General features: G+C 46.4%; 2 protein-coding genes across 3 annotated transcripts in view; one reads left to right on the top strand and one right to left on the bottom strand.

The window, feature by feature from the left end:
* Positions 1-228: 228 nt before the first annotated feature.
* On the top strand, positions 229-3,826 carry LOC117042757 (zinc finger and SCAN domain-containing protein 2-like). 2 transcript variants are annotated; one of them, XM_033142393.1, is made up of 3 exons: positions 229-376; positions 996-1,098; positions 2,772-3,826. In XM_033142393.1, the coding sequence occupies exons 1-3, from the start codon at positions 269-271 to the stop codon at positions 3,698-3,700; spliced, it is 1,140 nt and encodes a 379-aa protein (XP_032998284.1). In that variant the 5' UTR covers positions 229-268; the 3' UTR covers positions 3,701-3,826. The 2 variants fall into 2 exon arrangements, with proteins under 2 accessions (XP_032998284.1, XP_032998283.1); XM_033142392.1 differs by having other exon boundaries at positions 996-1,137.
* Positions 3,827-7,701: 3,875 nt separating this feature from the next.
* LOC117042627 (zinc finger protein 585A-like) overlaps positions 7,702-17,593 on the bottom strand; it is a 28,728-nt gene continuing 18,836 nt past the window's right edge. Inside the window, exons 9-12 of the mRNA XM_033142175.1 lie at positions 14,018-16,216; positions 12,669-12,721; positions 10,799-10,872; positions 7,702-8,039 (exon numbers count right to left, since the gene is read on the bottom strand). Coding sequence (XP_032998066.1) covers positions 10,828-10,872; positions 12,669-12,721; positions 14,018-16,216 — 2,297 coding nt within the window. The 3' untranslated portion in view covers positions 7,702-8,039; positions 10,799-10,827. The remainder of the gene's footprint in view (positions 8,040-10,798; positions 10,873-12,668; positions 12,722-14,017; positions 16,217-17,593) is intronic.

Below are 17,593 nucleotides of genomic sequence, written 5' to 3'. Positions count from 1 at the left end.
AGGCACATATACTAGTGCCCAAAATTGTGGAAACCTTTTGGGGAAAATGTATTTCCGAGGTTTGATGGATCGTAACACCACCTTTTTTTTGGAGTAATACCATAAAAATATATATCAATGGAAGGATAACTGCAGGTTTCCTATTGATTGCTACTGAAATCTTTGTCCAGTGGATTTGTGCATATCAATGTGGATTGTGGATTCTTTTTTTTTCTTTTACAATTCAGATAAAGAAAAGGAGCATCTTTTCACCGTTCCATTCCGAGAAATGCAGACTTGGGAGAAGGAGTCTGGCCCAGACCTCTGTGCCCAGGTGGTAGCCCTAGCTGAGGATTTCCTCCTGAGAAGGCAAGAGCCTGACGGAGAGGCAAAAAACGTAAGGGTACTTTGGGCGATACCGAGAGACGTATTATGAATACTGTACACTCTTGTTACAGCAGAGGTCTCAGAGTGGCTTGCAACATATTTAAAAGCATGAGTATATGAGAATTGTAGGATGCGGGTGGCGCTGGGGTTAAACCACAGAGCCTAGGGCTTGCCGATCAGAAGGTTGGCGGTTCGAATCCCTGTGACAGGGTGAGTTCCCGTCGCTCGGTCCCTGCTCCTGCCAACCTAGCAGTTCGAAAGCACATCAAAGTGCAAGTAGATAAATAGGTACCGCTCCGGCGGGAAGGTGAACGGCGTTTCCGTGCGCTGCTCTGGTTTGCCAGAAGCGGCTTAGTCATGCTGGCCACATGACCTGGAAGCTGTACACCGGCTCCCTCAGCCAGTAACGCGAGATGAGCGCCGCAACCCCAGAGTCGTCCGCGACTGGACCTAATGGTCAGGGGTCCCTTTACCTTTACCTATGAGAATTGTGAGGAAAAACTTGTATTGTAAACACATGGAATAGAATGATTTCTGCAGAGAAAGCATGTGCTACGGCCCTCCTTGTTTAAAGTAGCAGTTTAACATTTAGAATAATTGGCCTCCCCCTTCTTTTCCCTCCACTCCAGGCGCCTCAGCTCTCAGAGAAGAATCTTTTGGATTCCAAGAAGGCACAGGAAGACAAGCAGGCAGAGGAGACGGAAGAATATGATGGGGAGTCTGCCTTATTAGGTAAAGACACCCAAGTGTTGGCGACAAATTATAACACATGTAAGGAGCATTTTGCAGTATCTGCTTCAAAATGATCATTTTTTTGTTACTTGCTTATTTTAAAAACGTACCTAAAGGACAAGAGAAAATACTGCCGTGGGGGGGGGGGTTAGGGGAATCCTGCGCACCAGAGAATGGTATATTAAGCTGTGGGAAGTGAGCACTTTTAGCAAAATGTGCTGCACTCTACGCGTTAAATATGGAGGAAAGAAGGTGAAACAAATATGAACACGATGGGTGAAAGTTTAGGGGACCATGGAATAGCAAACATGAGGGAACTAACTAACATGCGTTTACAGTTTTATGAGAAAGTATATGGTTTCACGCAAAACAATCCTTATATTGGTATTTCTCGGAGGCTCAAATTTTTAACTTTGGGGGTTATTCAATTATTATCGCGTACTAATGAAGTTGTTAAACTTACCAAGGATGCAATCTGTTCTTACTGTTGCAAGTTGTACTTGTTATCAACAAATGAAAATGGCATGGGGAAGTTAAAGCAAAAAAGGACAATTTCTAAGGTCAAATAGTTGCATGTCAGGAGATTTTTTTTTTTATAAAAAAGGTTCTCTTACACACCCACACATACATTGAAAGCCGTATAATTCCACTTTAAACAGTCATAGTTTTCCCCAAGGAATCCTGGGAATTGTAGTTTGATAAGGGAGCTGAGAGTTGTTAGGAGACCCCCTGTTCCTGTTCACAGAGCTAACAGTGTAATCCCTTTTGCTAGGGAACTGCAGTAATTACAACTCTGTGAGGGGAATAGGAACCTCTCCTGACAATACTCTGCATCCTTAACATACTATAGTTCCCAGGATTCTCTGGGGGAAGCCATGGCTGTTTAAATTGGTATGTTACAGCTGCAAATGTATAGGGTAGATGGGACCACACAGTTTCTCTTCTTCTGTGCTCAGTGCTAGACAAGCCCCGGCAACCAGCTGGTTGTTTTTGCTTGTAAAGCACTTTGTATGGGGTTTTGGAAGAGCCGGTCGCATTCAGCTCTGCGCCACACCAGGTGCAAAGCAGGTGGGTGTGATTTGCCCGAAACGGCCATGCATACCAGATGAGTCTCTCCACGGCTGGCTTAATGGCTCATAATAATAATAACAATAATTCTCAGTAGTGGCACCCGCCCTGTGGAATGCCCTCCCGTCAGATGTCAAGGGAATAAACAACTATCTGACTTTTAGAAGACATCTGAAGGCAGCCCTGTTTAGGGAAGTTTTTAATATTCTGTTGGGAGCTGCCCAGAATGGCTGGGGAGGCCTGGCCAGATGGGCAGGGTATAAATAATAAACATCATCATCATCATCATCATCATCATTATTATTATTATTATTATTATGATGTGAGGTGCAAGCAAATTTTTATTCTGAAAGTGTGGCCTAGAGAAAAACGTTTGAGAACCACTGGGCTAGATGGATGTCCAGTTATTGTTGTTGTTGTCGTTTGAGAACCACTGGGCTAGATGGATGTCCAGTTATTATTGTTGTTGTTGTTGTTGTTGTTGTTGTTATCGTTATCATTATCATCTTTTGTTTGGTCTTGGCTGCCTCTTTCTCTCTCTCTCTGCTTTGAAGTTTGACTCATTCTCTCTCTCCATTGACGATTCTCTCTTTTCATTCCACAAGTCGACGAGTCCGACGGAGAAAATGAAGAGGGGGTCCTCCCAGCAGAAAGACCCGAGTGCAGAAACCCCACCCGGATATCATTGGAAGAAGTCATCCTCGGGAAGCTTTTCCCGGAGGAAGAAGGGCCTCCCGGCAACGTGCCCACGACAAACTTTGCCACGGAGAAGCCGTTTGAGTGCTCCGAGTGCGGGAAGCACTTCTCTACCAGCTCCCACCTCATCAACCACAAGCGTGTCCACACAGGGGAGAAGCCCTACAAGTGCTTGAGCTGCGGGAAAAGCTTCACGGAGCGAGGCAACCTCTTGAAGCACCAGAGGACCCACACGGGCGAGAAGCCCTACGGATGTTCTGACTGCGGCAAGGCCTTTGGCATCAGCTCTCAGCTGATCAGCCACAAGCGGGTGCACACGGGAGAGAAGCCCTACGAGTGCTCGGATTGCGGGAAGAGCTTCTGCACGAGCTCACAGCTCGTACGCCACAGCCGGGTCCACACGGACGAGAAGCCGTACGAGTGCTCCGCCTGCGGGAAAACCTTCAGCCAGAGGTCGTACCTCGTGGGGCACGAGAGGACGCACACGGGCGAGAAGCCCTTCGAGTGCTCGCAGTGCGGGAAGTGGTTCTCGCACCGCTCCGACCGCCTGAGGCACGAGAAGATCCACACGGGCGAGAAGCCCCACAAGTGCGCCGACTGCGGGAAGGGCTTCAACCAGAAGGGCTCCCTCGTCACGCACCAGAGGACCCACACGGGGGAGAAGCCCTTCGAGTGCTCCGAGTGCGGGAAGAGCTTCAACGACCGGGGTTACCTTATCACACACCGGAGGACCCACACGGGGGAGAAGCCCTACGAGTGCCTGGACTGTGGGAAGAGCTTCAGCCGCACGTCCCACCTGACCGTGCATAAAAAGACACATGGGGGGGAGAGGCCGTAGCCGGATCAGGAGGTGTGGAGGAGAAAGAGAAGACAAACGAACACACACCCCAACCCTCCAGTTCCTCTGACCTTTGCAAAATATCAGAAAATCCGTGTGAAAATGCCCGGGTGCTCAGAAGATTTTTTAAAAAAACTGTGGAGCTATGGTGATATAAATGTTTAGAGCAGAGGTGGGGAACCGTTGGCTAAGTTAGTCATGCCTGTCAACTTCAATGGGTTTAGGCTTGAGCAGGACTAGCACTGAATAGTTCAAGAAGGATACTGACAAGCTGGATTGTGTCCAGAGGAGGGCAACCAAAATGGTCAAAGGCCTGGAAACAATGCCTTATGAGGAACGGCTTAGGGAGCTGGGTATGTTTAGCCTGGAGAAGAGAAGGTTAAGGGGTGATATGATAGCCATGTTCAAATATATAAAAGGATGTCATATAGAAGAGGGAGAAAGGTTGTTTTCTGCTGCTCCAGAGAAGCGGACACGGGGCAATGGATTCAAACTACAAGAAAGAAGATTTCACCTAAACATTAGGAAGAACTTCCTGACAGTAAGAGCTGTTCGACAGTGGAATTTGCTGCCAAGGAGTGTGGTGGAGTCTCCTTCTTTGGAGGTCTTTAAGCGGAGGCTTGACAGCCATCTGTCAGGAATGCTTTGATGGTGTTTCCTGCTTGGCAGGGGGTTGGACTGGATGGCCCTTGTGGTCTCTTCCAACTCTATGATTCTATGAATACAGTCGTACCTTGGAAGTCGAATGGAATCCGTTCCAGAAGTCCGTTCAACTTCCTAAACATTCAGAAACCAAAGCGCGGCTTCTTATTGGCTGCAAGAAACTCCTGCAGTCAATCGGAAGCTGCGGAAGCCCTGTTGGACGTTCGGCTTCCAAAAATAGTTTGCAAACCAGAGCAATCACTTTTGGGTTTGCGGCGTTTGGGAGCCAAAACACCCGCATTCCAGGGCTTTCAGGATCCAAGGTACGACTGTGCTGGTTTAAGATTCAGCTGCCCCTCCTTTCAGCTCCTATGGACATCAGCGGTGCAGAATCTTTGGCCCGCCAGGCGCTGCCGAACTACAACTCCCATCAAGCACAGCAGTTATGCTTAGTGGTCAGGGGATGATGGGAGTTGCAGTTCAGCAACTGCTGGAGGGTCAAAGGGAGGAACCCCTTGTTGAGGCTGCCTGGAAAGTTGTGTGAGGAGCTGAAAAGGAAGTTGATTTCTGAGCCACCTGAAACAGAGCCGACCATTCTGATATTTTCTCTTGAATGAGCACTTGAGAGTTGGTTGATCATATTGCCTGGAAGACAAATTCCCCAGGTGAGGCGAGGCATGGGGACAGCTGGACAGAATGGGACCATTCTTATGTGGGCTGAAAATGAAAATCCTGACTAAGGCAGATGGAAGATCCATCCATCCAAGTCTGTTTTCTGATAGCAGCTTCTCGGTGTCTTCAAGAAGCAGGCATGCAGGCCACGGTCCCTTTTCCCGCTGGTCGTATTTCTTGGCATCTGGAAGCCTGAGGGATACTGCCTCTGTCTAAGGGAGTTTTATTCTGCTGTCATAGTGAATAGTGGTTGATAGGCCTGTCCTACTTGGGGTTTGGATCTAACCCACTATTCCAAAGCCACCTTCAGCCTGTGGTCACCGCCACATCCCTTGCCCGTAAGTTAACTATGCACTGAGAGCAAAGAATTTCCTCTTCTTCGTTGCCAATCTGCCACCCACAGATTTCCGTGGCGACCCCAAATTCGAGTCTCCTTTGGAAGGGGGCAAAAATCTGCCCCTCTCACAATACCTTTCCCATCTTGGCATCCACAAGATGTTGCTATTTATTTGATTTCATATCCACCGTCTACCATAAGGTCCGAGGGCAGGTTATAGCAACTAAAAAATAAAACTCCAAACTCCTACTAGCTACAGCAAATACGGACAATGGGCAGGAATGATGGGAGCCAGAGTTCAGCATCTGGGGAACATCCAGTTGAGGGACACTATGCATACTTTTTATAAACCTCAGCATTCATGCTTCTTGTTACTTCTTCTCCCTTACACAAAGACACCCCATCTGGAATTATCAGGTTCCTTCCCCTGCTCTAAAAGATCATCTTTTGTCACCTAGTGTTTCTCAAATTTGGGTTTCCAGCTGCTTGGGGACTACAACTCCCATCATCCCTAGTTAGCAAGACCAGTGGTCGGGGATGATAGGAGTTGTGGTCCAACAACAGCTGGGTACCCAAGTTTGAGAAACACTGGACCCCCTAAAAATGGTTGAATTTCTCCCCGTTTTGTCTTTAGCCATGAAAACCACTGTCACCTTTCTCGCGCATATAAACACAACTTGAAAGATCCACAGCTCGTCGTCTGAGCTCTCAGAACTCTGCAATAATAATTCCTCCGTAATCTCAACTGAGAATATAAGCAGCTGTGGGCTATTCCAGGCAGCTTGTCGTAGAGTCAGCATAATTTGCCAGTTTCACTTCTGCACATTTTGTGTTTTGATCTCGACCGATATTACCTGCCCTGCACAAGGCGGCATGAACTGTTCTAGAAACAAGGATGTTTAATAAAAGTTAGATGTGATGCATGCATGCTTATTGACTGAAGGGTTTGTGTTATAGGCGGGGGCATATCGCATTAAGGCCACAATCTACCCTATACATTTAAAGACGTATCTTGCTACTTGAAACAGCCATGGCTTCCCTCAAAGGATCGTTTTGTTAACGGTGCTGAAAGTTGTCGGAAAGCAGTTGGGGAAATCCACATGAAAAGGAGACTCATTGAGGGTTGGTGGCAATACATTGGTACCTCGGGTTACAGATGCTTCAGGTTACAGACTCCGCTAACCCAGAAATAACGCTTCAGGTTAAGAACTTTGCTTCAGGATAAGAACAGAAATCGTGCTCTGGCGGTGCAGCGGGAGGTCCCATTAGCTAAAGTGGTGCTTCAGGTTAAGAACGGACCTCCAGAACAAATTAAGTACGTAACCAGAGGTACCACTGTCCATTTCTCCCGACTATCTCCAGCCCCTTGGAAAAACCTACAGGCGAAACTCGAAAAATTAGAGTATCGTGGAAAAATCCATTTATGTAAGCAATTGTTTTCATTAGCTACTGAGTTTAATATATGAGATAGACTCATGACACGCAAAGTGAGATATGTCAAGCCTTTATTTGTTATAATTGAGATGATTATGGCGTACAGCTGATGAAAACCCCAAAGTTGAAATTGTTAATTTGGAGTTCTCATCAGCTGTACGCCATAATCATCACAATTACAACAAATAAAGGCTTGACATATCTCGCTTTGCATGTCATGAGTCTATCTCATATATTAGTTTCACCTTTTAAGTTGAATCACTGAAAGAAATGAACCTTTCCATGATATTCTAATTTTTCGAGTTTCACCTGTAAACTACAAATATTAAAATATGTGCATGTATACACCTGAAAACCGGAAAAGAAATACTCTGACACACACACAGAGAGAGAGAGAGAGCTGGTTGAGGTAAGGTGGGAAAATACCCTGCAGTTAATACTGTGGGAGATCCTACTGGGCTGATTGCTATTCTTTCACTCTTTTCTTCTATCACATTGTCTAAGGTGGGGCTGGTAGAGTTGGGACTCTCTTCATTCCCTCACAGGGAAATTTTACAGGGCTCACATGGCACCAGAGGCAAAAATACAAATTTGTATGCAGAGCAACATACAGATTTAGTTTCTACACACACCGCCCCCCTCTGTGCTCCATCTCAACAAGAGAGAGACATTAATCATTTAAGAGTTTAAGGCCACCAGGCAAAAAAACATTCAAGGTCACAGAGCCTGGGGACACTGGTGTGGGGTGGGTGAAGTTCAAAGGGCCGAAGAGAAGGGTCTGGAGGGCCGCTTTTTACTCCAAGGGCCAGAGGTTTAAAAGGCAGGTGGCATGTATAAACTCGCAGAAATCTATGGCTCAAGCACAGGCTGGGCAAGGCAGAACCAAACGCGGAAGCCAGAAGATGCAAATCACCCATTCGATTCTAAAGAGTTTTATTCAGAGCTATATCCTTCGTGAAATGCAAGCGAAGACAAGGGTTTTTATATAGTGCTGACATAGATAAAAGCCAGATGGGGGGCTTCAACGACCAGAAGGATTGAGAGAGAGGGAGGAGGTGATCTTGGTAGATATTTCAATAATTTTGAAGCAGCTGCACGATAACCCAAGCCCTGAAAAGGGACTGAGTTTCCGCACAGAACTCGTGAGAAGGTTAAAGATACTCTGCCGCAGCGGCGTATGTAAAAAGCTTTTTCTTTTCTTTTTTTTTCTTTTTAAAAAAATCAGGTTCAGCAAACTGGCTAGCTTCCAGAATCCTGCATGGGAAAGAAAACAAAAGAGCATCACAACGATTTGCTAAATGAGAGAGAGAGAATAAATACAAACACATCTTTCTAATATCAGGGCATGAAAATACTTGCAAGCATCCTTTCCACAAGTAATAAAAGACCTGTTCCTAAAACAGTTGTAGATTAATGTCCACAGCTATGTGAAAGCCATGTTGGTTTAAAAAACAAAATGAAACACAGATTTATGCATTTAGGAAATTTCTGCCCTGGTCAAAGCTTTTGAGCCTTATCATGTAATATGGTCTTCACTTGCATAACTTATTCTGTATTTCATATACAGTATATATCTTTGCTTTGGCCACCTCCATTGTTGTTGTTGTTGTTGTTCAGTCGTTCAGTCGTGTCCGACTCTTCGTGACCCCATGGACCAGAGCACGCCAGGCACGCCTATCCTTCACTGCCTCTCGCAGTTTGGCCAAACTCAGTAGCTTCGAGAACACTGTCCAACCATCTCATCCTCTGTCGTCCCCTTCTCCTTGTGCCCTCCATCTTTCCCAACATCAGGGTCTTTTCCAGGGAGTCTTCTCTTCTCATGAGGTGGCCAAAGTACTGGAGCCTCAACTTCAGGATCTGTCCTTCTAGTGAGCACTCAGGGCTGATTTCTTTAAGGATGGATAGGTTTGATCTTCTTGCAGTCCATGGGACTCTCAAGAGTCTCCTCCAGCACCATAATGATATTATTTTAAATAGCCATGGCTTCTCCCCAAAGTATTCTGGGAATTGTAGTTTGTTAAGGGTGCAGAAGTTTGTTAGGAGACTCCTATTCCCCTCAGAGAACTATTATTCTCAGAGTGGTTTGACAATCCCTATTCACAGGGAAATCTGGGAACTGTAGCTCTGTAAGAGGACTAGGGATCTAACAACCCTTATAACTATGGGAGTTGTAGTTTGCTTTGTGCCGCTGGAGACACAAGGCAGGGTCTGCATTGTTGACCTGAGTGCACTATCTATATACCCGCAGGTCCCACTTACTGAACACATTGCATTCCTTGGAAATCATTCATTAAGTGAGTGTTCGCATAACAAGATTTCCATTGATTCCTATGGGAATATTTCTAACTGGGGATTTGTACAATCTCTCTGTGGTTCCTTCCCGATGTGGCTGCAGCCAACCAGCAAGGTTTGGGCATAATTATTTACGCTCGGATAAATGAATTTTCTAAGAGTGAGTGGGTGGATAGCGGGACCTACCTGTACCTGTATCTACAGGTGAAACTCGAAAAATTTGAATATTGTGGAAAGGTTCATTTCTTTCAGTAATTCAACTTAAAAGGTGAAACTAATATATGAAATAGACTCATGACATGCAAAGTGAGATATGTCAAGCCTTTATTTGTTATAATTGTGATGATTATGGCATACAGTTGATGAGAACCCCAAATTAACAATCTCAACTTTGGGGTTTTCATCAGCTGGACGCCATAACCATCACAATTATAAAAAACAAAGGCTTGACATATCCTGCTTTGCATGTCATGAGTCTATCTCATATATTAAACTCCAGTAGCTAATGAAAACAATTGCTTACATAAATGAACTTTTCCACAATATTCTAATTTTATGAGTTTCACCTGTATGTCTATACTTCTTTAACAAAATTTCACAATACTGCCTGATTGCATTGATTATAAATACAAAGGAAAAAGTGTAATATATGAACATATAATATGAAAGGGAATAAGTTGTCAATTTTATTATGCTGTCAATTCTATGAAGTTGTATTCAGAGCAGACCCATGGAAATGGAGTTACGTTAGTCATGTCCATTGTTTTCAATCAGTCTACTCTGAGTAAGCTGGAGACAACCCTCTGATGTTCAATGAAGCTATTCATTTTTACAGCTTTGTCGTTCTTTCCATCTCCTCATTCCTGTCGTTTCTAACAGCATATTCTTTCTGAATACAGGGGTACCTCAGTTTTCGAACGTAATCCATTCTGGAGGACCATTCGGGTTCCGAAACATTCGACAACTGAGGCGCAAAAGGCGGTCTGCAGTTTCAATGGAGAAAATTGGGGAAAACGCAGTGGAAGCCGTTCAACTTCTGAGGCGTGTGTAAAAACGGAAGCATTTTAATGTGTTTTTAATCTTTGTTGGAAGCTGCCCAGAGTGGCTGGGGAAACCCAGCCAGGTGGGCAGGGTACAAATAATAAATTATTATTATTATTATTATTATTATTATTATTAAGCATTTACCTCCGAGTTTTCGGTGTTTGAAAACCGAAATGCTCGGCTTCCAAGACGCTCAAAAACCGAAGTACCACTGTATGTCGAAACCAACCAGAATGTTTGGGAGGCAAAGGTGCATTAGAAACGGAGACCCTACTTCTATACATTTATTCTGCTTAAACAGGATGCTAATAAACATCTCTCCAGAGTTTATTAATAAAATCAATTGGGCATGGGTGACCAGCAGGTTCTTAAGGGAGAAGGTGGTTTTTAAGATATCTGAGGGATTTCAAGGTAATAAAGCAGCATTTTTAATGGGTCTGGGAATTATTACTATTTGCTGTGCTTATATCCCATTCTCCTGGTGGGATACAGCAGCTTCTCCACTCTTTCTCACCCCTGTTTTATCCTTGCAACACGGAGGATAAACTAAGGAGGAGGAACTGGCCTATCGTCATACAGGAAACTCCGTGGATGGACCATGGAATTTGATTCTTTGTCTGCCTGGTCATCACACAAAAGTCCAGGCTCCACAACACACCGGCTGTTGCTCGTCTTACCCCAGTGCAGCTTCCCGACGTTTCCTGCTCTATACAGCCGTGGTCAAAATAATGGCATTGCAATCCAAGCTCATCTGGAACAATCAAAGAGTGTTATGAATAAGTTACAAGTAGGTAGCCATGTTGGTCTGCTGTAGTCAAAACAAAATAAAAAATAAAAAAAATTCCTTCCAGTAGCACCTTAGAGACCAACTAAGTTTGTTCTTTGTATGAGCTTTTGTGTGCATGCACACTTCTTCAGATACACACAAAAGCTCATACCAAGAACAAACTTAGTTGGTCTCTAAGGTGCTACTGGATTGATTTTTTTTTATTTTTTTATGAATAAGAAAGATGTCATCTACACAGCCCAGCCAAGGAAAGGCAGCTTTGGCAGATCCAGACTTGGACGTGGTTTAAGTTTAAGGCTCCTGTGAGGGATCCTATTCCCTCCCCTTTCGATACTTCCACGACTGTGACTCTCCCTAAATTTCACTGACAACTAGGATGAATCCTTCAGTGTTCATATGGGAGCTGTCTCTGGGGTACCTCAGGGCTCTACGTTTGAAAACCTCTTGCCACCTATGGGATCTCCCTACCAGGGTTCCCAACTACTGCAGTTTGCCTTCACTTTAGGCAACTACGTGGCACATTTGGCTTCACTGTCCAGCCCTCTGTATGACAGGAGAATAAGCAAACAGTTTCCTCTTCCACAGGAAAGCTTTGTTCTCTCCTCTTAGTCACACCTCTTAAGGTACTGATCCACTGCCACAGTCAGCGAATGTTTAAGCACATTTAACTTTATTAGGTAACTTGAAAACATGGATGTCTCGGGTTATTACTAGTACAAATCTTCTACTCATGCAATTCAGCTTTGTTATAATATTTCCTGCATCACTTTAGCAATGGTAATGACCTTTCCTCCCATTCCCCAAAGCCTAACCTCCTAGTTTCTCTTTCTAATCCTCCACCCCCAACTGCCAAACCCCCAACTGCCTTTCAAGGTTGTTCCCCCTCCTTTTAGAATGCCAACTAGCTCCGCCTCCCAGGGAACACCTACCTAACATGGGAGTGATAGGTTAACCCCTGATGAACCAGGCATTATTCCGCCACAGCTCCCATCTGCATTACTACTTTGAAAGGACTTAACCGTGAAGGACCCCTGGATGGTTAAGTCGACTCAAAAGCAACTATGGGGTTGCGGCGCTCATCTCGCTTTCAGGCCGAGGGAGCCGGCATTTGTTCACAGACAGCTTTCCGGGTAATGTGGCCAGCAGGACTAAACTGCTTCTGGCACAACAGGAAACTGTGATGGAAGCCAGAGCACACGGAAACGTTGTTTACCTATTTATCTACTTGCGCTGGCGTGCTTTCGAACTGCTAGGTTGGCAGGAGCTGGGACAGAGAAATGTGAGCTCACCCCGTCGCAGGGATTCGAACCGCCAACCTTCCGACTGGCAAGCCCAAGAGGCTCAGTGGTTTAGGCCACAGCGCCACTTTAAGCAGTCATGGCTTCCCCTAAAGGATCGTGGGAACTGTAGTCTGTTATGGGTGCTGAGGATTGTTAGGAGAACCTCCGTTCCCCTCCCAGAACTCCATTTCCCAAGGTGGCTAAACAATCAGTCCGCCTTCCCAGGGAATTCTGGGAATGAACTCTGGTAACAGCTCCAGGGAGGTGAGGGAGCGAGCATAAATCTCGCTGGCTGAGCAAAGGTAACATTTCATTGGCTGCCCCCCCTCTGGCCCCGCCCACCAGTCATGTGGCCCCAGCGGATTCCCCAGAAAGGAATGAAAAGGGGCCTTCCCCGATTCCTGTCATAGACTAAAGAAATAACGATGTGGTGTAATTAAAAGCTTTCCTAGGCAAAGCAAAATGAGAGCTGTTCCTTACCACGGCGGTGCTGATTTCCTCCACGGTGAGCTCCGTAGATTCGGCAATGAAGCCTGAAATGTACAAAAATAAATTGGTACAGCGTTTTTATTCAAGGGGAGTGGGGAGACCACAAAAGGGGCAGGTGGGGGAACAACAAGGAGGATGTGGGCGTGTCATGTTCTGAGGTGGTTGTTGTTGTTGTTGTTGTTGTTATTATTATTATCATTAATTGAATTTATATACCGCCCTATACCCAGAGGTCTCAGGGCGGTTCTCATAAAAGATTGACATAAAAAACCAGAATGTACTGTATAATCAACATAAAAAACAACCCAATAACCCCCCCCCAAAAAAAGAAAGAGCCACGTTTTAAAAGGGCATATAGGATGGTTAAAAAGGAGGCTTAGCTATGGGCTGTTCCTTGGCATGCTGCCAGAGATCCTGACAAGACAGAAGTACTGTTTTGGGGGGACAGGGTGCGAGCGGGTGTGGGGGACTCCCTGGTCCTGAATGGGGTAACTGTGTCCCCGAAGGACCAGGTGCGCAGCCTGGGAGTCATTTTGGACTCTCAGCTGTCCATGGAGGCACAGGTCAATTCTGTGTCCAGGGTAGCTGTCTACCAACTCCATCTGGTACGCAGGCTGAGGCCCTACCTGCCCGCAGACTGTCTCACCAGAGTGGTGCATGCTCTAGTTGTCTCCCGCTTGGACTACTGCAATGCGCTCTATGTGGGGCTACCTTTGAAGGTGACCTGGAAACTGCAATTAATCCAGAATGCGGAAGCTGGACTGCTGACTGGGAGTGGCCGCTAAGACCATATAACACCAGTCCTGAAAGACCTACATGGGCTCCCAGTATGTTTCTGAGCACAATTCGAAGTGTTGGTGCTGACCTTTAAAGCCCTAAACGGCCTCGGTCCTGTATACCTGAAGGAGCATCTGCACCCCCATCATCCAGTCTGGACACTGAGGTCCAGCTCTGAGGGTCTCCTGGCAGTTCCCTCACTGCGAGAAGCCGAGGTTACAAGGAACCAGGCAGAGGGCCTTCTCAGTGGTGGCACCTGCCCTGTGGAACGCCCTCACATCAGATGCCAAGGAAATAAACAACTACCTGGCTTTTAGAAGACATCCTGTTTAGGTTAGTTTTTTATGTTTGATGTTTTGTCGTGTTTTTAATATTCTGTTGGGAGCCACCCAGAGTGGCTGGGGTATAAATAATAATAATAATAATAATAATAATAATAATAATAATAATTATTATTATTATTATTATTACTTTTAATCCAGGTATTCCTGGGGTCGAACCTGGAAAGGAGGTGCTCCACTCACAGAAGCAAATCACCCCACGCTATCCATGCCGCTTCTCACCTATGTGCATCCTTTCATGTTCGGCGAGCTGGGATCTCCTGCTGAAGCTTTCCGTGCACTCCGAGCACTGATACGGTTTCTTTCCCGTGTGAGCCGCCTTGTGCGTGATCAGGGACTTTTTCCAGCTGAAGCTTTTCCCGCACTCGGAGCACTTGTAGGGCTTCTCCCCCGTGTGGGTCCTCTTGTGCACGAGGAGGGCGACTTTCTGGTTGAAGCTCTTCCCGCAGTCGAAACAGGTGTACGGCTTCTCTCCCGTGTGGATGATCTCGTGGCGCGCCAGGTGGTCCTTCTTGTGGAAGCACTTCCCGCACGAGGCGCAGGCGTACGGCTTCTCCCCCGTGTGGATCCTCATGTGGTTGATCAGGCCGACTTTCCAGTTGAAGCCTTTTCCGCACTCGGAGCACTGGTAGGGCTTCTCTCCCGTGTGGGTCCTCTTGTGCGTCATGAGGCGGTCTTTCTTGTAGAAGCTCTTCCCGCACTCTGCGCACTCGTACGGCTTCTCCCCCGTGTGAGTTCGCATGTGCGCGACGAAGTTGGCTTTCACGCTGTAGCTCTTCCCGCACTCGGAGCACTCGTGCGGCTTCTCCCCCGTGTGGGTCCTCTGGTGCGCAAGGAGAGAGGACTTAACGTGGAAGCATTTCCCGCACTCGGGGCATTCGTATGGCTTCTCCCCCGTGTGGATTCTCTTGTGCTGAATGAGGATCCATTTGCCGCTGAAACTCTTCCCACACTCAGAGCACACGTACGGCTTCTCCCCAGTGTGGGTTCTCATGTGCACGTTAAGAGCGGATGACCAGCTGAAGCTTTTGCCACAGATGGCGCAGTCGTGTACGTTCTGCTCCCCTGTATGTTTCCTCATGTGCATGATCAGGGACCGTTTCCAATGGAAACTTTGGCCACAGTCAGAGCATATGTGCGATCGCTCCCCGGTGTGGGTTTTCTCATGTCTTAAAAGGTAAGAGGAGCACGAGAACCCTTTCCCACAGTGTGAACACTGATATGGTCTCTCCCCGGTGTGAGTCCGCTTATGCACGTCAAGGTACGATTTCAGGATGAAGGATTTCCCGCAATCGGAACATCCATATGGCTTCTCTCCGGTGTGGGTTCTCCGGTGCGTAATAAGGCCCGAAATCTGCTTGAAGCTTTTGTCGCACTCGGAGCACTCGTAAGGCTTCTCTCCCGTGTGAGTCCTCTTATGCGTGACGAGGGTTGCGCCGTGGTTGAAGCTCTTCCCGCACACGGAGCACATGTACGGCTTCTCTCCGGTATGGATTCTCCGGTGTGTGATAAGGTAATCTTTGCGGCCAAAGCTCTTCCCGCACTCAGGGCACTCGTAGGATTTCACGACGGGTCCTACCGAATGGGACTTCTTGTGTCTCCGGAACGATGCCGCATAGCGGAAGCACTTCCCGCACTCGGAGCACTGAAACGGCTTCTCCGCCGTGTGGCTCTGCTTGTGTATGTTGAGGGTCCCTTTCTCGCGGAAGCTCTTCCCGCAGTCGGAGCACTGGTACGGCTTCTCTTCGGAATGGGTCCTCATGTGCACATTGAGAGCAGATTTCACAGTGAAGTTCTTCCCACAGTCGGAGCATTCGTAGGGTTTCTCCCCCGTGTGGATCCTCCTGTGCACGGCAAGGTGAGGCTTCCGATTGAAGCTCTTCCCACAGTCCGGGCACTTGTACAGCTTCTCTCCTGTGTGGATTCTCTCGTGCAGAATAAGGGACCCTCTGCGATAGAAGCTCTTCCCGCACTCGGAGCACGTATATGGCCTGTCCCCCGTGTGGATCCTCTTGTGCTGGACAACGTACGCTTGTTCCCGAAAGCTCTTCCCGCAGTCTGAGCACTGATAAGGTTTCTCTTCCGTGTGGCTTGTCTCGTGGCCGAGAAGCTCGGGGCGGGAAGAGAAACCCTGGCCGCACTGGGAGCAACTGTACGGTTTCTCTCCAGCATGACCCCTCTGGTGTATAACCAGCTGAGACCGTTTATGGAAACTTTCCTCGCAGGAGAGGCATTTATATGGATTCTCTTTCGCTGGTATCTCCTTCGGATGCTCTGTGTGCTGCAGGATTCCAGGTGTCCCTTCAGTCTTAAGACCCTGGGGAGATTTCCCGCTGACTGTCCCCAAAGTTTCTCCTCCTCCTCGCTCAGCTGTTTCCAGGTGACTCTCCTCTTCATTCCCTGGCACTTGATCACTGCCTGCTAGAACAAAATGAGAGAGAGGGAGAAGGGTGTCACAAATGGGTCCTGCAATAAAACATTACAGTGTGGAGTGTTCCTCTGGTCGGCCAGCCATACCCCCTCCTACGAGACTCCATTCCGTTGCCTCTCCCATCTGATTTTCTGGGTCCCCCGGTCCCCAACAATCAGCATGCGACATCCTCATTGGGCTTTTTGGAAGAGTGGATTCTACCTTAGGGATTTTTTGTATTTCTGAAAGCCTTGAGGTTTCACCAAGCCCACGGATAGCTTCTCCTTGTGTGTACAGGTGAAACTCGAAAAATAAGAATATCGTGGAAAGGTTCATTTCTTTCAGTAATTCTTCTTAAAAGGTAAAACTAATATATGAGATAGACTCATGACATGCAAAGTGAGATATGTCAAGCCTTTATTTGTTATAACTGTGATGATTATGGCATACAGCTGATGAGAACCCCAAATTAACTGTACGCCATAATCATCACAATTATAAAAAACAAAGGCTTGACATATCTCGCTTTGCATGTCATGAGTCTATCTCATATATTCAACTCCAGTAGCTAATGAAAACAATTGCTTACATAAATGGACTTTTCCACAATATTCTAATTTTTCAAGTTTCACCTGTATGTACGTGCGTGTAATGTGTTGTTCTGCTTGGATAATGCAACATAAAAACCATGGAAATAGCCTGCCAGTTCAGATCGAAGACTCATCTGGCCCATCAGCCTATTCTCACACAGCAGCTGGTCTTTGGGAAACCCCAAGAAACATTAGAGAATCTGCACTTTTTTTTAAAAAAAGAATATCCCTCCCTCTCCTGTACACGAGAGGAAATTGTTTTTTGAAGCCCATCTTAAAAGAGACATTCTTCCTTCTCGCACAAGGGTAAACGCCTCTAACACACACATACGCATTTGAGTTCAAAATCAAATTGTTTCTACTCACAAACAAATTTAAAGTCAAATTGATTAAATTATGATATTAGCAACAGTATGTTTATGCCACTTGTTTAAAATGTTTAGAGTGAAATTGTGTTCCAGAGCAGTTTACACAATTAAAATGTGGGGAGTGCAATAAAAAATCACATAATAAATTGAGAAGCAAAGCAAAATCAGCAGATGAAACAGTTGGCAAGCCAGTATTGTGTGGAAGTATGGGAAGACCAGGGTTCAAATCCCTACTCAGCCATGAAACTCATTGGGTGACCTTGGGCCAGTCACTGCTTCTCAGCCTAACCCACCTCAAAGGGTTGTTGTGGGGATCAAATGAGGAGGGGGAGAACCACGTCCGCAGGCTATGTCCCAAATGTTTGATGTTTTTATTATGTTTTTAGATATGCTGTAAGCTGCCCAGAGTGGTTGGGGAAGCCCAGCCAGA

The sequence above is a fragment of the Lacerta agilis genome, chromosome 2, assembly GCF_009819535.1.
Source record: "Lacerta agilis isolate rLacAgi1 chromosome 2, rLacAgi1.pri, whole genome shotgun sequence".
Classification (NCBI taxonomy): domain Eukaryota; kingdom Metazoa; phylum Chordata; class Lepidosauria; order Squamata; family Lacertidae; genus Lacerta; species Lacerta agilis.
The sequence above is the reverse complement of the archived record's forward strand: the minus strand, read 5'-3'. Positions and strand labels throughout refer to the sequence as shown.